We start from the raw sequence: 20,849 nt of genomic DNA, 5'->3' as shown, positions 1-20,849 counted from the left end.
AAACTGATAATATTGTACTAATTTTATGACTTATTAGTTTAGTAAACGCGTATTTATGCATTTAGAATTAAATAATATTCTATTTTTCTTTAAAATTGTGATTTCAGTGTTATCGTCAAAGTTTAATTATCAACAGAGATGATAACTGCAGAGAAAAAATTGTAATTTTTTAGCAATATATAGGATATTACAGTTTTACAAGTATGCATATTTATTTATGGAGCATTTATGTAATAAAAAATCATGAATTTAATAATATATTAGCCAAATATTTGTTAATAATAGCAAATTTATATCAATTGTCGATAATGTCAGCATTCTTCAATTATCTCCGGGCCCTTGAGGCCCTTTTTATATCGTCGAAAATTTACTCAAGGTTGACGGTCTTTAGTATCTGGTCGGTGCTATAGGTCTGTTTTTTATTATTGCACTTTCTAAACCACTATACACAATGTCATAAGTTGAAGTGAAACAAATATACGTTTGTTTCACTTCAACTTATTGCACTGGTTCAGAGTGTAGCAATAAAAAACAGATCTATCTAATATTTACACGACACTCTCAGGGCCGTTGTTCCACTTTTTGGTAAATTTTACCTGTTGGGTAACTAGCAAGATTACCCACATGCGCGGATTATCAGATTTACCTTACAGATAAAATTTACTAAAAGGTGGAACAACCGAGCCTTAATCGGGTTTAATAACATCCGTAGTTATGAAACTGGTCGATCACGGTCGTTCCATTCTTCCGAGGAACAGCTACGATTGGTCAATTTCGTAACTACGGATGTTATTAAACCTGATTAAGCGTGTCGTGCAAACAGAGGTCTCAGGTCTGTGTTCGATTTTTGAACGTTCCAGCGTTCGAAAATCCGCAAGTGGCGCCTGTGTGCGCACGTGGGAATTTGTCGCGCGTTGATTCGTGGACCGTTCGACCTGACGTCACGTGGTAGGGGCGACAGCGCTGTATACGCCGCGAAGTCGGCCGCGACTTCCAGCAGTGTCGCTTCGAACATTGTTGGGTGAAAGTCGTGGAATCTCGTGCGCCCTGAGTGTACCGTTAAGCCACCGCAATCAGTTCCCATCGTCGCCGATCGCTACTCCAGCGAACATTTCGTGTTGGAGCAGTGCACTTAAAGCCGCCAAAATTTTACGAAGAAAGAAGTATGAGTATTAACTCCAGTCTGTCGTTAAGTAATAGTGAAAGTAGTAAAAAGCCGATAATGCCGAGTTTAATTTCCAGTAATTGGTGAGTAGCCCGAGCGGCGAGTACACGTAACTGCGCCATTTTTGCCCTCGCCTTCCCTGCGAGTCGCCATCTTGCACGTCGCGTCCTGATCTTGTGTTTTTATTTCTGTTTTTTTTTTCTATCAGCTCCTTTTCGTCATTCTCCCTTCTTCCTTTCTCCCTGTTTATAAACTGTTCGATCTTGTATCATGTAATCATCATCATTATTGCGTCTTCTTTGTCAGGCGGATAGAAATATGAGACGGTTTGCGTATCACATGAACATTCTCGGATATGATTATCGTTATCGTAATCGCTGTATAGAATGCAGTTGGAACGAGACAACTCGGCATCGTTATCCGAGCCGTCTTTATCCATGCCTTCACGAGACGTCCCCTTGCGAACTAAGTATTGAAAATCAGCCGTGCAAAATCCACGCGAGTGTCGATTCCGCGTCGCGGCCACGTGAAGAGTAAAAAAATCTATTCCGCGTATTATGGTATACCTACTTGTCAGGTTCAGTGGCGTTGCCTCATCAGCTGTTCCGTTAGACGATCGGCGTATGTTTTTAATGACACGACGCCTTTTCGAGATAAATCCTTCTCGAACTGACGCGACATCGCGTCCCGTCTAAATAAAAAATAATATTTTGCAATAATAGGTCTGTTTTTTTTGTGGCTGAACTAGTGTACACTTTTGGAATTTAAAGTGAGACAGATATACGTTTGATATTTGTTTATAGCGAGAAAGGGAGTTCTAGAACAATCTAGTGCAGGAACAGAAAACAGACTAAATGTTTACAAGAAAAATAATTACTGATCGTCACGTGATGTCAAGACAAAATTACTTGGCAGTTTGCGATAGTCAAAATACAAAACTGTAGAAATATGGGTTGCCGAAACGGGCGACCATTCTCATCTCAAACTCCGTCACTCGCGACCTTCAACTCTCTGACCTGCCTCGTGTAAAACCAGGACATTCGTAGGATCTTAAGCTTTGAGGGTCAATTATGTAATTTTTTTCCCTAGAGTGGAAACGTGAGAAATAAACATTTTTTTGCATGTATGTGTATATATACGATACACACATGTATAAAAATTTTCATATTTCCGCTTTAGAGAAAAAATAACATGATCGATACTCTGGACGAGATTTAACTCGGGATCTTGTATTTAAAATCTTATCAAAATCTCGAGATGGCTCATTCGCTTCAATGACATTTATCGTTTATAATTTTTTAGTTGCTTGAAAGAAAAGAACGAAAATATAAAGAAAAAATAAAAAATATATTTGGACATACTTTTATTTTTCTATAATCAGTTATTACATCAAAATTGCATTTTAAAATTAATATTACATGGGAAGAACGATTTTGCTGAAGTATTTAGGTATAGATATTGATTAGATACAGATCTGAAAATAATTTTGTTGGGTTATCAAAATGATTATGTAGGACATTCACAAGTTGGTCGCTGGAATATCAAAACTTTTTACAGCATTATTATTTTGATAGTCTAACAAAATTATTTTCAGATCTGTATCTCTAATCAAATTTTTAGACACTTCAGCAAAATCTTTCCGTGTAAAAAGTTTTAGTGATTCAAAATATTCAAATTTATTTTTTGTTTTTTTCCTGTTTTTTAGTTGTGTTGTAGCAAATGAGCGATGCGAATTTCATTGACTGATTCTCAAGATTATGTACGATGATTTTAAGTATAAAATTGGAGTATAAACTGTCCTCTCTCTCTCTCTCTCTGTCTATGATTTAACTATTCTCATGCGGAGCCGCTCTCTCATCACCCTATAATATTTTTTTATTGATCCATATCAGATCGTATAGAGATATTGCTTCGGAAACGCTCTCGATATCTAGAATGGATACAATTTTGAAGATACTTATCTAAACGAAAGCGTGTGTGATACCGAGCATACCGTTTAATCATCTGACACACAGCCGTGGAACTTTCCACAATTCAAACGGTTTGAGATGACCTAACGGGCGGCTCTTGATTAAACGAAAAACGGCCGATACGGTTAGTTAAAAATATAGAAGACGTTCCTCGTGATCAATTTTGTGGAGCTTGTTTCCATTATAGGACGATATTCAATCATCTTAATGAAATTACGCAATCAAGTTCGAGATATACATCATCCTCAAATGTTAAAATTCGTAAAGAATACTGTTATGTTGTACCGTCACTTTACTTGCCAGCTATGTAATCGGTTGTCTAATCAGTTATTTGAAATTATTTTTTGATAGGGAGAGAAATAAATATAAATAAATGTCGACATAAAAAGAACTTGATTTACGTATCTGTATTTGCAGTTTCATTATTTACGATTTACAAAACAGAATTTGTTCAGGTCACATTTGCGTTTATATACTTATTAATTCAAATATACTGCGGTTAACAAATTGTACTCTGTATAATATAATAATTTACTTATAAACAAGGAATATTTTAAAACCGTATTTATCACTACCTGCCCTTTGTTATAGCACATGTTAGTTGTCGTAATTCGTATGAGCTCTGTCGTAATTAGCAATGACGATTAGACGTGATGTAACGACTTCTTTGAATGCCCTCATGGAAAAGCAGATGTACGAGCGTTCACAGTTGCATCCGGGTTTGAATTTTTCAAGTAGCTTTGTTCGTGTTCCAGACTAAAGCGAGTATTCCGTACATGAAATAATTTAGAGAGTGCGATATTCGAATGTTATATAAAATGTAAGAAGGTATATCTTAAAAATTTCGAAATAAAACTATAAAAACGTTTATAATCACTTGAAAAAAAAAAATATTTCGAATAATTATTCGAGATAAGGAGAATCTGTATCGTTAATAAGGAAAATAACGAGGGGGTCGATATCTATGATTCACTCTCTTTACGATCACGTTCAACGTTCAACTTTGCGTAAAACGGGCAATGCGCCGTTAGAACAGCGACATTGGCTTTGTGCTTTCTTTTATAACGTCAGGTTGCCTCGTGCCTCGGCCAATCGATATACGGCCAGCAATGTCGCTTTATCTCACAGTTAAATCTTATGTGAGCCAAACGTGATTTCTGCCAACTGGGAGAGCGTTCGAATTTACTGACAATTGTCCTAAATCAAATGATAACGTTGAAATAAAGAGACGAGCTCGAACGTGAGTTGTTTTGTTCGATCATATTTCTCAAAGGTGATAGTAACGCGCGTACGTGATTCTCACTGCGAAATCATACCCGTCATATCACGGTGAAACACGAACAATGGATAAAGTTCTCTCGTAGCTTTCTAAAACGAATTATTACTATGTTTTTTGTACGGAAAGAACATTGGAAAAAGAGTCTGGTTGCATTAATTGAAATTCTGGTTGATGATATGAACAAATTAGAATTTTCTGGTTGAATCTATTATAATTCTAATTGAGATAATTAGAATTCTGATTGATATGATCAGAATTTTCTCCTTTGTTGGTTTTCAATTAGAAACTTTTTAGTGAACAATTTTGTCGAAGTATCTGAAATTTTAGCTGAATATTTGCAAATAACTTTGTTGAGTCATCGAAATAATTATACAAAACGTTTAGACGACAAAAAAATGATAAAAGTTATCGTAAAAGGTTCTAACATTCCAGTAACCAATTTAAGTCTTAAGTAATTATTTTAGTTCAAACAAAATTATTTTCCAATTTTTATATCTAGCTAAATTTTTAGATAATTCAGCAAAATCGTTCTTTCGCGCCTTTGTCTTAAAAGGCTCTTCAACGATTTAAAGAGAGTAAATTTATGTAATAAAAATAAGATAAAGAAATGAATTTAATAAATTTGAAAATATTCGGCTAAGCCATTCTTATTTATTTCTTTGGAAATTTCTTATGGAAAAATTATTAAATATTATTAAAAATTTAGAAGTTTTTCGTGATATTTGTCACATTTTGCATTTTTAAATACAGGTCTTTGAGAATCGATCGCACGTACTCGAAGTATCGTCATCTATTTTCGGCTGCATTATCATCATTTTTTACGTGATAAGAAAAAGTACTGATAATTGTAACACATTACCAGCTTCTGCGTACATAATTGCATTAATACCACGGCTATTGCCTTATATTCCTTATATAATCTCATTAGTCAGCGAATTAGATTGTACTTAGTATTATATAGCCTGTAATTAAAGGACGAATCATTTCTCGTTTTTGCAATGACACGTATGTACTGAGCAACAAACAACATGCCACATGAAACTTTAAGATATTTTCATCCATGTTGTTTTCTTAGCTTTTGTATTTACAATTAAATTTCGATTTATTATGTTAAAATAAATATGTAGTTATTTTTAATGTTATCTTTAGTGATTAATTCTTGGATCCTAAGTTCATTTTTTCAAATTAATCAGTTTGAAAGAATGTGCTAATAAATACGGATGCAAACATTTTTGAATAACGTCGTAAAGTTTCTTCGCTCCTACGACTCCTCATCCTCTTTAAGATGAGTCGTTACGCTAAACGGCTGATTGCGAGTGATAATGTCATCACATTCAAAACATTTTGTCCCCGTGGAAGAGTACAATTGGATGATATGTTGCAGGCGTGTACGTTTCTAATTAAATTTGTCAATTGGTTCCGAGAAGCTTCCAGAACGATTAATAAAACGCGAACGAGGCTCGTGCAGGAACTTGCAAGGTCGTTATTACATGAAGAGTTGCGGAGCACGAAGACGAATTATTCTAGAATTATTCTGGTTTCGCTTGTGTGTTCTTAAGCGGCATCTACAATAAGAAAACTTAGTCTTTAAGCCTTAAGCCATAAGAAATTTACCAATCACAGTCGATTATTCTCCTCACATTCGACTGTGATTGATCAGTTCCTCAAAGCTTAAGTTGTACGTCTTAAAATTTCATTGTAGACGCTTTGTATACGAGGGTGTATCATTTTTTTTTCTCTGAATAGATATCGAAGAAACCAACGCGTTTTTTATTACATTCTGACTATCGCAGCGGATGAGGAATATTATCAGACTATATTAAACATTTGAACGTAAATAGATGACCTATTATCACATTCCGTATCGATAACATTTGAACTTGGAAATCGCTTTTAATCATATCTTCGATTTTTCTTGAGACTTCCATATAATTGAGGGCTGTATGAAAATTACTTATTATGTCATTTTTTAAATTGGAGTTCATGCGGGATATCGTAAAACACGCTTGATTTTTGTTGTTTATAATTTTACAAATTATTAAAATTATATACTGGAGATATTAATACTTAGGGAAATCCTCGTTCGTTAATCAAATCTAAGTATGATTGATACTGTCAAGAACATTATCAGTCATTATGGATTTTTCACAATCCACTTTAATTGTAATCTCGCATAATACCGTGATTGCAGTCATAACAATACACACATTCTTCAGCAAAAATAATTTTGCTGAAGAATCTAAAAATTTGGTTGAATATAGATCTGAAAAGACATATAATTTTGTTGAACCATCAAAATAATGGGTGTGTGAAGTTAGCACCGGATCTATAGTTCCGGAGAGTTCTGATCAGAGTTCTAGGTTCCTTTTAAAAAGTTGAACAGTTCAAAATAATTATGTAGGAATTTCGAGCATGATAAGCAATGCTGCCAAAAGTTTTGATATTCTAGCAATCGGTTTAAATGTCCCACCTAATAATTTTAACGATCCAACAAAATTATTTTCAGATCTGTTTTAATTTTTTAATTCTTTAGCAAATTGTTCTTTCCGTGTATAATTTTCTAAATATTAACATAAGGAAATATCATAATATATCAAAATATCTTTTTTGATAATTTATATCGCGGGAATCACTGTTATTCAAAATGCAAGATGCGATTATTGATCGCGTAATATTGTTATGCTATTATTGCTCGAGGCAATATGCTAATATATAATGACTAATATGTAATGAACTATAGATCCTTATTAATATTATTACTTTTAAAAGGTCTATTTACCTTAATTGCTGCAACATGCACGCATACATATATACGCAAGCGCAGCAAATTATTTATAAAAATTGCGCGTCACATAATTTAATCTCTTTTACAAAGTGTTGCGGGTACACATTTACACTTTACGTAAGTCTGATATTTCCTAATGTCAAGGCGCGAGGCAAAACTGTAGAATAGAATATTTAACCCGCGTGAATTATTCAGCCAAAAACGTTATAGATGTAAGCGAACCGACCGATCACATATAATTCTCTCTCTCCGCAACGCGCAAAACACGCATTATTGTTTGGCGGAACGCCCGTTTAAATGACGTCGATAATACGATTCCCAGTCCGACGATACTCAGTAAAGACCTGAGCCCAAAGACGACTGTAACTGATAATTAGCCTGATTGAGTTGTGAAAAGTGAGTCGTAGATCAACACATGTTTGGCATAACTATGTGCCGTATATTATGCGGCATACATAGTCATGCCAAATATTATGTTGACCTATAACTACGACTCACGTTTCATCACTTAGTTACAGCCATCTTTGTGCTCAGGTCCTGACGCGTGTACCATATAAATCGCATACCTCGGCTGCCTGCTGTGGCAGTCGCGCATTTTCCCTTTAACCGTGGATTCCGCTCCGGTTTTTTCCGCACTGCTTCGCCGCGGTAGACGCGACTCGACGGGACGTCATATCACCATCGGTGAAAACTCTCTACCGCTCGCTATATCCCGCTGAAATTTCCACTCAAATGCCAAGGTAGACATGTCTTTTCTGCTTTTTTTTCCCGTACATTCTCGTGACATTCTGGCAGAAACGGCGTATTATCAATGACATTCGCCGACGATGACAGCCACTGTAATTGTATTTCAATCACCAGTTATTAATAAACATTTAATAAGATTAAATGCCTTGATTCGCGGTAGTATATCTAGCCCCCTGTGATAAACCGATTATCCTTGGCCTGGAGAAGAGTTATATATGCATCCTGAAATTACATAAGCATTCCATATGTTAAGAATTTCAAGAGTCTTGGCAGTACCCACTGTGTTTATATCCCGAATACGTCAGCTGCTCTTTAAAGAACAACACCTCGTGACGTCAACCGGACGTTCATATATTCACTGGAAAAAAAAAAAACAAGTATTTTGCGTATTGATATTTTAATGATTTATCTTTTTTCCTTTATCGTAATCCTCAATCATGCTTGCGTATATCCTTGCATACCAATAACAATTCTAAACAGATTGTATTGTTATTTATTTAAAAATAAGTCAATTTTTTTAACCTTCGACTGCAGCAACGGGTCATTTGAATCTGAAGCGAAATTTGTAGACGATTGTATAATCTGTACGATTGATACTATAAAGTTTTAAATTGCAATGTGTAAGTAAAAAAACTTTGAATCTTCCTCTATTAATCGTCGTAAAACGTAAATTCATTTGCATTCTGTTTTCAAAATTGAAACAAGCTTTAAAATTTAGATGTTATAGTTTTCACAGCTGTAGTTGAGGGTTAATGTATTTTGATGTACTTGATTGTGTTACAAGATATAGAATTTGGTTCTAATAATTAAAATGTACATTGCAGTGAAATGTCTAGTAAATGCATGGATGAGAGCCTAGAGGAAGGCTCCAGGCTGCAACAGCACTACTGTATAACGCTGGGCGTGGGGCCTCTGTGGTGGTCCTGATGTGCCCCATGCCGCATTGTCTGTATCTACAGTCAACACAGAGAGCCGCGGCGTGGGGATCAAGCAGAGTCAGCTCTCTGTGAGCTCCCACATTGTACAAGTACGTACTTTTTATATTTAAAGACATCTTCAAAAATCGGTTTATTTACGATTTCAAATGTGAAATAACGTGCATTGAACGAGAGCTAAATTCTGATTGGTCGCATTTTTTTGTTACAACTTACAGGAGGATGAATTGTTGAAAGCCATAAGAAGCAACGAACCATTGCGTCTAACGTTCACTCTCCACTTGACTGAGAGTACATCCGTCGAGTGGGAGACCGTAGCATGGCGCCGCTGTCTATACATTCGCGTACCCAGCTGCCTTCTGCCTGAAGGATCAAAAGAAGGCTTTGTTTCGCTCCTAGAATATGCCGAAGAAACACTACGCTGCACCAATATCATTGTTTGCCTTCGCAAAGATAGATCAGACCGAGGTACTTGTCGCTTGCCATTCTTCGGCACAAACGTCGAAGACTTTTGCGTTGATGAGAAAGACTCACCGTCTAAATCGTTCTGTTGTTATGGTCTAGCAATGCTGGTTCGTACCTTCATGTTCTTGGGTTTCACGGTCCTGCCGCCAACTCATGCCTTGGTACCACCAGGCAGTGACGCTGGCAATCTCTACATGCTCTATGCCATCGAGTAATCGGCAAGCAGTTCTGCCTCTCAAATTTAACGCGCAGGTATTGATTCGAGAGAAAAGATACTGAAGTTTCTCAGCTCTACAATTTTTTTTCTACTATTTGATTATTTAATCAATTCATTTTTCGTTTACTGTAACGACTTTCTCCTCGCTTTCTCATGAATTTAGTATATGATTTCAGATGTAATTATTTGTATTTTGTTATATTTTATTACAGGTACTACCAAGTCTAAGGTAAAATTCTGAAAAGGACAATTGGAAAATTCTGGGAAACGGCACATTTTTCTTTTATATTTTAAGTTTTACTATACATATATAATTTGGCTTTTCTTATTAGTTGCAAATTGGGAAATGTATAAGTTTCGAAAACCACATTTATATCAAACGATTATCTCTAGTGCGGAAAAACTTCGGCGTTAAATTAAAGAGGCTTGATGAGAAAACAAAAAAAAATTATAGTCGCGAATACGTAGAACGCGTACATAAAAGGCTTTCAATGGGTATATCGATTCATTCTCTTGAACACAATGTTAATAACTCCTATAAGAGCATAAAGTTGCTGACAAAGCTTCCCACGTGAAAGAATTTGACGGAATCTGTAGTCGTACTGAACAACTAACATCACGGCAATGAACTGTCAAATTTTAGAGAAAATTTATTATCGATATATCTCAATGTTAATTGTGGCAGATTGGGTATCACCGCGTTGTTCTCCGTAATATATGTATAAGTACATTTGCTTATTATTTTTAAGTATTATCAATACGTATAACCTAGACTTTAATATCTGTTATGCGAGTACCAACAAATAAGTTTTGATGGCTTTCGTTCTATCATTTAAGAACGATATTATTTTTGAGTAATTGATTGATATTCTTTATAAAATGTGCAATTATCTTTCTGTAGTTCCGTACATAATTCATGTTTATGAAGTAAAAAGAAATTGTGCAAACATCCAGTAAAAACAAAATTTGGATGATTCAGTTGACTTTTCGTAAAATATGAATCTTTTTGAAATTTTTATTTATGATAAAATGTGTTCGTATAAATTGATTACTAGCTAATTTAAAGCAGTGCTCCCTATCATGTGAATGGCACAGCTTTGAAAATTTGAAATCATGAATCAAAAACATGAACGTTACATTATGTTGCGTTAATCGAACATGAGGAAAAACATTTCACTCATAGGATAACTGTTCCGATTACTATCGCTTTAAACACAATGGTAATTGATATGCTTATTTTGATGTTTTTGAGATAATAGATATCATTTTTTTATGTTCAAGTAAAAACTTTAATATGTACAAAATAAAAGCAACAAGCTCGAAAACTTAATTATTTAAATATAGAAATAAAAGTGAAAGAAATAAGATATAAGGTATTGAACACATATTACTGCCAGTCTTTATTCAAATACTGCATCTTCAATTACTGCCGTATGTATCTAATACTGCCATCCATTTACTACACACTATCAAAATCATTCTGGAAATCTCGATAAAAATATCTTTAAAATATCATTATTTAGTGATGTTTGTTAATAATATTTACCATATCGTTCTATATTAAAACTACCTACCTACCTTCTTTAGTTAAAGACGTTCAAATTGGCAGTAATTAACGCATTGGTACATATGTTCACGCATAACAGGACTAATTTACTGCCGGCAGTAATGCAGACAAACCTTAAATAATTGTTACTAACGCTGTTATTTCAATTAGAGTATTAGAGCACTATAATGTAGGTATTCGCATGCGCCATTTCTAGTCCCTTCCCCACTCTTTGTTCTCTCTTCAATCTTCTTAGTTTAGCGGCAGAGTGGGGGGAGAGAGAGTGAGAAAAGGACTAAAAATGGCGGATGCGAATACTCGTATTATAGTGCCTTAATTTCAATAAATCCTGGTGGAACAATTTCATTGAAATTATTCCATGCTTTGGAACACTTTTCAATAAAGTTTCAGATTAATTTCAGCGATTTTTTGTTGAAAAATTCATTGTTTGCAAAATTTCATAGAAATTTCAGTTTAATTTCAGCAATTTTTTAGTATTTTAGCTAAAAAATTCACTTTCAATGAAATTTCAGCAAAATTTTTTCACCAGGGATTAACCACGTATACTTGCACTTTCAAGTCATGCAGTTTTGCTTCACTTCTAATTAGAACATGAAGTTTGCATCTTCAGTGACATTCCTAACTTCTTTAACTATTTTACAGATATAAAACATCGAATATCTCGTACAATTGTGCTTATATTTACATAACAGTCGTAGTTTAACATTAATAATATTTTTAATGTATAATGATCTCATACTTTCATACTACAATTTAAAAAAGCAGCAGTAATTAGGACACTGGCAGTAATTGGGACAGTTACCCTATTTTTCTCAAAATATTCAAAATTTGAAGGTACTGAAAATATATAAATCTTATTTATCATTATCTAAGCCCTATGTTATCAATTTTTATAATATATTTTTAGGTGATAGTATATCTAAGTATATAGTATATCTGGTAATTCCCAATCAGTTAACATTGGAGAGATTTTGCTAATAAATGCGTTCTTTAGTGTTGACTTGATAACAGACAACATGAAAAATATATAAAAATACAAAAAAAAAATGAAAAATACTAGAAAAAGTAGGAAAAAAATGTTAATAGCTTATTAGGAATATAGATAGAGATAAGTACAGAGTGACGGACTATTGTATGTTAACTTCACGCAAATAATTGTCGATTTGCCTTAAGTTTTTAAATTAAACAATTCCGTGCATTTTATCCCGTCAGTTAGTATTATATATTCGTACCTCTGATCATACATACACATATAAACACACACATAGACACATACAAAAAGTGAATATGTATGCTACGTTTCTTATTCATGAAAATATAATTACTAAATAAACATTTAATAAAACCCATTATATTGTTATTTTACTGCTTACTAAATTCATTCTCAGCGTAGACTCTACTTCACAAACACGTATTAATGCATATACTTTAATCCTGGAAAAGGATTTTCCAATCCGTGAAAGAGAAAAAGAGTATTCGTTATACAAAAATTATACGTGTTTAAGTCGGTAATACAGATCTTTAGGATCCCCTTAACTGATAAAATAAAATGCGGAATAATACGAAAATGTTTTTATTTAATACAAACTTTTGTGCACGAAACGTATAATCAAAACAAATCGCTGAAAAGACAAAAGTGTAAATGTACGGGGCATTTGTTTTATATATTTTTATGTGCAAAAAATATTGCCACAATACATTGAAATTTGGCATAATTTTATTAATATTAATATACAAAATAACTTATCTTGCAACTTATCCTGTTTAATTCAAATGAAATACATATTTTAATTCGATATTTTCAAACTAAAGTTTAAAATTGAACTATGTTTATTATTATGTCGTCATTTATATTTTTTATTTAATTAAATATGTAAAACCAAATTTTTATTCGAAACGCTATCAAAATGAAGATTCAAGAACAGATTTAATATATATTTTCATCGTATAAAAAAAGTCATGTGTTATAGATCTCCTTTATGCTTAATTTTATATATCTATATATATTGATCTTCATAAAAGCAATCGTGTTTCTTATTTTTGTTGAATTTAATTACGTGGATTGGATTTTTCATCAGCTTCCTATAATTAATTTGAAGGATTAGACACAAAAAAAATGTAAAACAAAAAGTATACATAAAAGTATATCGTACCTCAGATGCGGTTTTTGGAACTAATCCTAAGCTATTGAGCATACCAGATGTCGATTCATCAACGGGACGTGCTGATAATTTTTTACACTTTATCAAGTGTCTCGCTGTAATATTATACCAATTGAAATTAAACTCCATTAACAATACCGAATATATGTTACATCTTTTTTCAAAATTATTATACCTAATTGGTTGCCATCAATCGAGGTATACCCGCATAAGCACTGCAATTTCTTATCTAGCGGGATATTAACTAAAGGAGATGGCACGATCAGACTGGTCTTCGGTCTTTCATTATGAATTTGTTGTTGATGTTCTTGGAATGCACGCCAACAACACGTAACATAACGACACTGATGACATCGTTGCTCACCTCTGTGCATTATATAATTTACGTTATTAATCGCAAGATTGTTGGTTTTAGAATAATATACTTACGGATAATGTTCATCTTCGTCAATATCTTCTTCACATTCCTGGCAAGACAAATATCTGACGGAAGTATTCACCATAATTGGTCCAGTACTCCACTTTTGTATTTTTTCATCTGGTGGTAATTCGGGTAGAGGACTATCTACAGTAAATCGTGTAGTCTCCAGTACGTCTTTTGAGACCATTATGCCACTGTTGCCGGCTGAATATGGTACCGCCTCTGTATATATTCATTTTATGATTAAACGATAATTGCAATCTTTTCACATAATATACAAGCGTTATTCAAAGTATATTTTTAAAAATGATATAATCGATATAAAATAAATATAAGTAAAATTACGATCAAATTTTTGCTTAAATTGTTGCTAATTCGTTGATAATGAAGAAAAATTTATACATGCAGCGTTAAATATTTAACCACACATTTAAATATCTATACATATTTATATATACACATTTGAATATCTATATATACTTGAATTAAAAATATGATCGTGTAATTCCCGCTGATGTAATGTTAAGGAACTCTTTTGATTGAACCAAAGACAGCATCTTGAACATTTGTTGCCTTTTCCTTGATCCCTTCTTACGATGTGCCTTTGCATATGCGTCAAGTAAGCGTACACATTGGATGCGTTCGGCTTGCCTTCGTTCACAAAATGTATTACCTTTTACAATAGAAAAATTGTATTAATCTATATTGATACAGGAATAGGAATATCTGTGATATTTTCCTCTTCTTACTTTAAGACAATATGGGCATTGTAATCCTTCGCCCTTTTCGTGAACTTTATAATAATGATCTATAACGTCCTTATGACTGGATGTTCGATAGCCGCAACTTTCGCAATGATACGGCATCTCGGAAGGATAATGCATCAATGACAAATGATCAATTAATGATTTGCTCTTACCTGAACGAGAAACATGTACAAATGTGATTACCTCGCATTATACATCTTATTTATCTTCTTACATAATTACGGATTATAAGTTGATTTGAAAATATTAGCTTACCAAATTTCTCCTCGCAAATTGCACAAACTTCCATGACGCTATCAGAATGTCCGAAATTGCTGTGTGTTTCTGACACATGAGTAACCATTTGATGCCGAGACGATAGCGGGGTACAACAATAACGGCATACCGACAATTCCGGTTGACCCGGCACTTGCGGTGGTACATGACTAACCATATGCTCCATCACTTCTGTGTTAGATCTCATTACAGTCGTGCAGAGGAAACACTGCAAGCCCAAAAAAATTATTTGTCAGATATAAACATGCTAATAGTATGACAGCACAAAAATTTTGAACAAACCTTGAAATATAAAGAAATCCTTAATTCTCTTAAGACGAGGTTCTTATCACCTTCCATTGTAGCATAATATAATTCTTGAAGTTGAATTTGATCTTTCGGATCTTTTTCATTTTTATCTCCTTTTTCTTTATTATTTTTAGAATCAATTGTTGCTCTTTTTGCTTCATGTTCCGTCGGAATTATTATACCTCGTTTTCTTCCTCGGCGCTGTGATTTTGCTGTAATAGTTTCGGGAGGTTTCTGAGATATTACATCAGTTATCGGAGTTGAATCTTTCAATGTTGTAAGTGATATATCAGTTGACGTGGAATAAGACCAATTTTGAAATGGATTAGCAGCTATATTCGTCAAGCGATCTAACAGAGACTCATCTGGAAAAATATATAATCTTTTTATTCGCTAATCTACATTGAATTCGCATACAATCAGAAACTGTTAAATTTTTATCCGTGATGTAATCAGTGACGTTTTTTACTCACTGGAATCGATTCTAGTTTGCTCTGAGATATGTCGTATAAGATTGTCAAACGCGCGTTCCGCTGTAGCGCCATATATCTCCCTCCATATTAATTCGTCTAAGAACTGTTGTATCATTTGCCTACTCAGCAAACTCAATGTATTCTGAAACATTCTCGGCACAATTTTTCTAAGATATTCCATAATATGAAAATTGCTCATGAGATTTCTAGGGCTCTGTTCTGAAAATGAAGACTGAAAGACGTGATTATAGCCCATTTCATTCAACGTACTTTTGTCGACAGTAAAGTCGGTCATTATTTTGGAGTCTGTATGGACCCAGTCTTTTAATGGATGTAGAATATTATTAAATCGTCTTCTAAACGATCTCTCCCCTTCCTGTACTGGTTCACAGGCACGTAATCGTATATCCAACGTAGACGGGTCTAGAATGCCGAGGACTTCGACTTTCACCTAAATACGAGAGCCGAAAATTCGTCATTATCTAATTTTTTTTCTAGCGAAACAAGAATATCAAGATGTATCACCTGTCGCATATGTCCATCCTGCGATGTCGTGCCTAAACTAATCACACCAACTTGTATCACTGAATTTTTACCGCCCATCTTACGACTTTTGTCCCACACTGCCGCTGTACAAATGCTACGTAGATTTGTATAAAAGTTTTTTAGGTACATATTGGATACTTTTACCCAAGAGATTACATTTTGCACATTAGTTTGACACGCCCAATGATAAATCAATTTTAATAAAACTGTGGGTGTATAATGGGCTCCTTGGAAAATAGAACCAGAAAATACAGAAACGAATCTGTCGGGACAACAACTAGATATCCATACATAGCCACCGGAATAGGGAAATGTTCCCTGATCGCTATACATTCCCAGTTTAAGTTTAGGTCTCTGGTAGTTCGAACTATGCTGCAAACAGTATTGTTCCGATTTTACTAAGCCTTGTTGTATCAACCATTCAGCGAATTTTGTAGCAGAAAACATGAGCACATTTTTAACTTTGGCATCTGAAAAATTTCGGTTATTAATACACGGTTTAACGCTGTGTATGCTTGTTATACATTGATAAAAAAAGTAAAAAAAAAAAAAGAATATACCTAATGCCTGTCTTTCTTTTTGTGCAACTTGCGGTGGAGTGTCTTTATTACGTAAATTTGGTCTTGCTATTACAACTAAAGATGGGTAGGTTCGGCCACCAGTTGTTTTATTAAACGTATATTCTCTGCCATCAGGTAGGTTCTTTTTGGATTCGTCAATTTGTTCGGTTGCTATAAAATATTTTGTAATGAATAAAATTAATTATTCAATATATTAATGTTTTTAAAAATATTATATTGTTCCTCTGGTTTTAACCTATATTTTTGTTGCCGATGGATATTCCACCTATACTTGTGTGTTCTGTAGGAGTGGTCTTAGTAACAGCCTTCACTCTGAGATTTGTCACATTTTGAGGAGTGACAGAAACTGAGGGATCCATATTACTTTTATTAGTTATAAAATTCTTTGTTTTAGTTTTCTTTTTTTTTCTTTTTATAAAATATATATCAATTTATAAAATATTACATTACCTTTATTTGATACATGTGGTGATGCAGCTTTTGATTTCACGCGAGTAACTGTGGATGCTGGCTGTAAAAATAAGATATTGTAATGTATTTATTAATTATTAACTAATTAGTGCAAAAAATGTGTAACTTCTGATAAAAATCATACTTCTTCTATAATATCAGGTTGTTGCACTTGAAGAACTTTTGTCCTACGTCCAGATCTGGTGTACTTATACTAAAAAAATATTAATGTGTGATTAATGTTAAGAATCTATTCTTAATAAAGAAAATACAAATGGAATTGATAGTACATTCTCTTGTTGAGGCTGAGGAGCTACAGTCGAAGCTACAGATGTGGTTGTAGTTGTTGTACCTGAAACTATGTTTAATCCTAATTGATATTCGTTCCCCTCTGACTAGTATTCGTGAATCCAGTGTTCTCAACAATACTTTTAATATATATCTTTGCTTAAAGTTAACATAAGTAAACAATTTTTTTTTTAATTAAAAATGAAATTCGAGGAATAAGATTATGTAATTTAAAATTAAGATTGTGAAAGAAATTGTTATAAACAAAGCTAGCTGAAGATTTGCCACGTAATTGAAAAAAATGTCCATTGGACCCGGAAACACCAATGAAAGTTAAATTGTCTTCAATAAATTGTGATTCTAATAACAAGTAGTTTATTACCTTGGGTCTGCGTAACAGGTCCCAAAATAACATGTCCCATACGTGGATCAACTACTAGCTGAATGTTTCCTTGGGGTATGTTTCCTCCGCTTGAATTACTTGTAATATTCAATTTAATTGGTGTTGAATTCTTGTTTTGTTGAGTCTAAAAGTAAAAAGAAAAACATTTCTAGATGAGAAAATATAGTGTCTGATAATTATTGATATAATGCTTGTAGACAGCTAAAATAGGCTAAACCGAACAAAAAAGTCCTGTATCATTTTGCGTTTTTTGCAACAGTTAAACGAGAAATTAATTTATAAAGATTTGGTAATTAATGTACGCAAGTCGCTGATAGACAATCCAGTGTTTACAGTTTCTAAGTAAGCAGCATAGCATCTACTAGCAGTAGAAGGAAGGTGCTCTACAAAAAGCAATAGTTAAACATAAGCGACACAGTCATTAGGCCTGTTTTTTTTTACTGAACTTTTGCACCAGTTCATCTTTCTCCCTCTTCTTTTCTGCTGGAGAGAAAAGGAAGATGAACTGGTGCAAAAGTTCAGCCAAAAAGAACAGGCCTATTGTTATTTGGTATGGAAACTGCATACTTAGTGACCGTAAATATTGGGTTGTGTCTTGTCACCAAATAATCGCAGTTGCGCTGGTTTACTTTATAAATTAATTTTTCATTAACCATGATAAAAATCGCAAAATGATAAGAGAACTTTTATATTCAGTTTAGTTCATTCTATCAATCCGTAAGCATTATACAGGATGTCCCATTTTAAGGCTCCTGAGTACTCGGCTAAGAACGTTGATGGTGGCGACATAGAAATCAGACAGCGGCCTGGCAAAATCGGTAGCTATACACACAAACACGAGCCCATGTACACGTGCTCTCGGCGCACCAAAGGCGAGCACATGTACATGGGCTCGTGCTCGTATGTGTTACAGCGCCTCATCACAATAAATAGCTGAACTTATAGGTGTGGAAAAGTGACGTTTTGACGACGAAGTTTGTGTTGCATGCCATTTCATTATTATTTGCTTAATTATGAAAATGTGACTTGTCTCATACTTATCAAAGTCGTAATTATCGACAAAAATTAAAGTTATCTTGGAATTTTATATGTAGAAGCGCATTTTTCACTCGTTTCAACAGCTGTCAGACCGTGTGTTTCTGCCAGATTATATAGGCTCACTTTACATGCCTTTTACGATCATTTACTGACTGTCAAGGGAGGAAAGGATAGTTTTCGTCGATTTTTACAAATGTTTTATAGTGATCTCGTCATTTAGATTTATCCAAATTGTCTTTACTTACAAATGATATGTAACATAAATCAATGTGTCATTCCTCGCTACTGACGTCATGATTCCAACATGGCCACGGCAACTACTCAGGAGCTTTAAATGACGACTCTGAATTTCTCTCGAATAATATATTTTAGAAAAAGGTGTTTCAGACTAAAGTTTTGTGATTTCGAGGGAGACTTAAGATGGTATCATTGATTTGAACTTGGATAATGCTAATGCCAACTGTAATGTAACTTTCAAACCTTATAACTTGCAAAGTACCTAATGAAAAAATATTTTATTATAGTGTTTTGAAAAGAGCTCTAGAGGTAAGTTACAAGAATATGTAATGAAAAATGGGAGGTTTCATTTAAAAAATTCAAAGTGACCTTGCCCTTACTTTGACACCACCCAAAGTCAAACCAATGGTACTATTTTATATCCTCCTTGAAGTCACCAAATTTTGGTCTGAAACATTTTTCTCTGAAATGTACTGTTCAAGAGAAATTTGAGGTTGTCATTTAAAATGAGACACTGTATATCAATAATTATCAGACATCTTGCACATATAAATTTGTTCTCCCCATTATACTAAAGTTTATACTAGAATACTTACAACATTTAGAATCTGAGGATTAATCTGAGAGTTATTTTGAACTACTGAAGTCTGTGTTGAAGGTCTGTAATTAATAAATTATGTAGTAATTATATTTGACACTAGTGCATTTTATAATTAAATACTTACACTGTATACTGATAACCACTGGTGTCACCTACTTGACATATCAATTTAGCTCCCTGTTCTTTCATTAATTCTTCTAACATAGCTGTAACCTGATAGTAACAAGATTGATGTATAATATATGCTCATCATTAAAAAAAAATAATTACCAGATAAAATTACTTTATCATAATTCTCTTTCTGCTTTGTTCTTATTTGTAGCTGGGCTTCACTAAGGGGTTCCTCTATGCACTCCAAGTTCAACGTCATATTGAGTGGACGAGCGTTCAAGACAGAACGCGAAAACATCCGTACTCTTGGCATTTTGTTCAGTAATTCTTGTATAAAAAATCATAAACATTAGATTACATCAAAATTAAATTGCCCTGACCTACAATAAATATAAGCCTTTGTTTAGCCTTTTGCTTTAAGCTCTGAACTGTAACAATTTGCTTTAAACTTTAGTTGGGGGATTTAATTAGCTTATTTAGCATAAGGATTACAGCTTAAGCAAAGGAAACGCTTTCTGTTGGAAAAAATACATTACAGTTTACAATTTAAAGCAAAAAAGCTAAAGCTTTATTACACCAATTGTAGATCGGTGCTTACACACCTTATTTAAATACTAAATATAACTGGAAAATAGAAAAGAATGGACAAAAATGTAAAAATTCTCTAAATGGAAGTTTAGATCTAAATCGCTAATCGCAACGACAATTGTCCGTACAAATTTTGCGAATACATCAGAATACACAGATTGTACGTTCCCACTATCAGTTTGTCGATGCTATGCTATTCCAAAAGAAATATTCGACGATCGACAACAACGACGCTGGAAAAGGATCCATACCGACACTCGATGGTTGTCTATGCTTGCTTCCGTTCTACTGGTGTATCGTATTTGTTGCATCCGATTTTAGACACTAGATAGAAGCAAAATTCTTCTTTGGACGTCAAAACGGATTACCGAAGGAACGATAGTTTTTTTATTCATTGATAGAAAACCACCCGATTACAGAACCGATGAAACAAACAATACGTAACCTAACCGTGGTTAAGTGTGCCGGAAAACCAGGCCAGGCGGTAAA

General features: G+C 33.8%; 2 protein-coding genes across 2 annotated transcripts; one reads left to right on the top strand and one right to left on the bottom strand.

Annotated features, from left to right (window-relative positions):
- Positions 1-8,841: 8,841 nt before the first annotated feature.
- Oda (Ornithine decarboxylase antizyme) lies at positions 8,842-10,001 on the top strand (the record flags this gene model as incomplete). The annotated part of the gene is made up of 4 exons (XM_018516045.1): positions 8,842-8,973; positions 9,100-9,349; positions 9,446-9,598; positions 9,776-10,001. Coding segments are annotated over 3 exons (498 nt in total), but the record flags the coding sequence as incomplete, so codon positions are not given.
- A 3,112-nt stretch (positions 10,002-13,113) lies between these two features.
- row (relative of woc) lies at positions 13,114-20,849 on the bottom strand. The gene is made up of 20 exons (XM_018516142.1): positions 20,612-20,849; positions 19,945-20,099; positions 19,786-19,874; positions 19,657-19,720; positions 17,765-17,909; positions 17,385-17,452; positions 17,240-17,308; positions 17,095-17,155; positions 16,880-16,990; positions 16,624-16,794; positions 16,043-16,533; positions 15,518-15,968; positions 15,039-15,409; positions 14,736-14,964; positions 14,463-14,632; positions 14,194-14,386; positions 13,722-13,935; positions 13,468-13,658; positions 13,284-13,387; positions 13,114-13,212 (listed from the first exon to the last, which is right to left on the bottom strand). Exons 2-20 carry the CDS (start codon positions 20,083-20,085, stop codon positions 13,180-13,182), a joined length of 3,366 nt encoding a protein of 1,121 aa, XP_018371644.1. The 5' UTR covers positions 20,086-20,099; positions 20,612-20,849; the 3' UTR covers positions 13,114-13,179.

The sequence above is a fragment of the Trachymyrmex cornetzi genome, unplaced genomic scaffold (genome assembly GCF_001594075.2).
Source record: "Trachymyrmex cornetzi isolate Tcor2-1 unplaced genomic scaffold, Tcor1.1 scaffold61, whole genome shotgun sequence".
NCBI lineage: Eukaryota > Metazoa > Arthropoda > Insecta > Hymenoptera > Formicidae > Trachymyrmex > Trachymyrmex cornetzi.
This window is presented reverse-complemented; position numbering and strand designations above follow the sequence as displayed.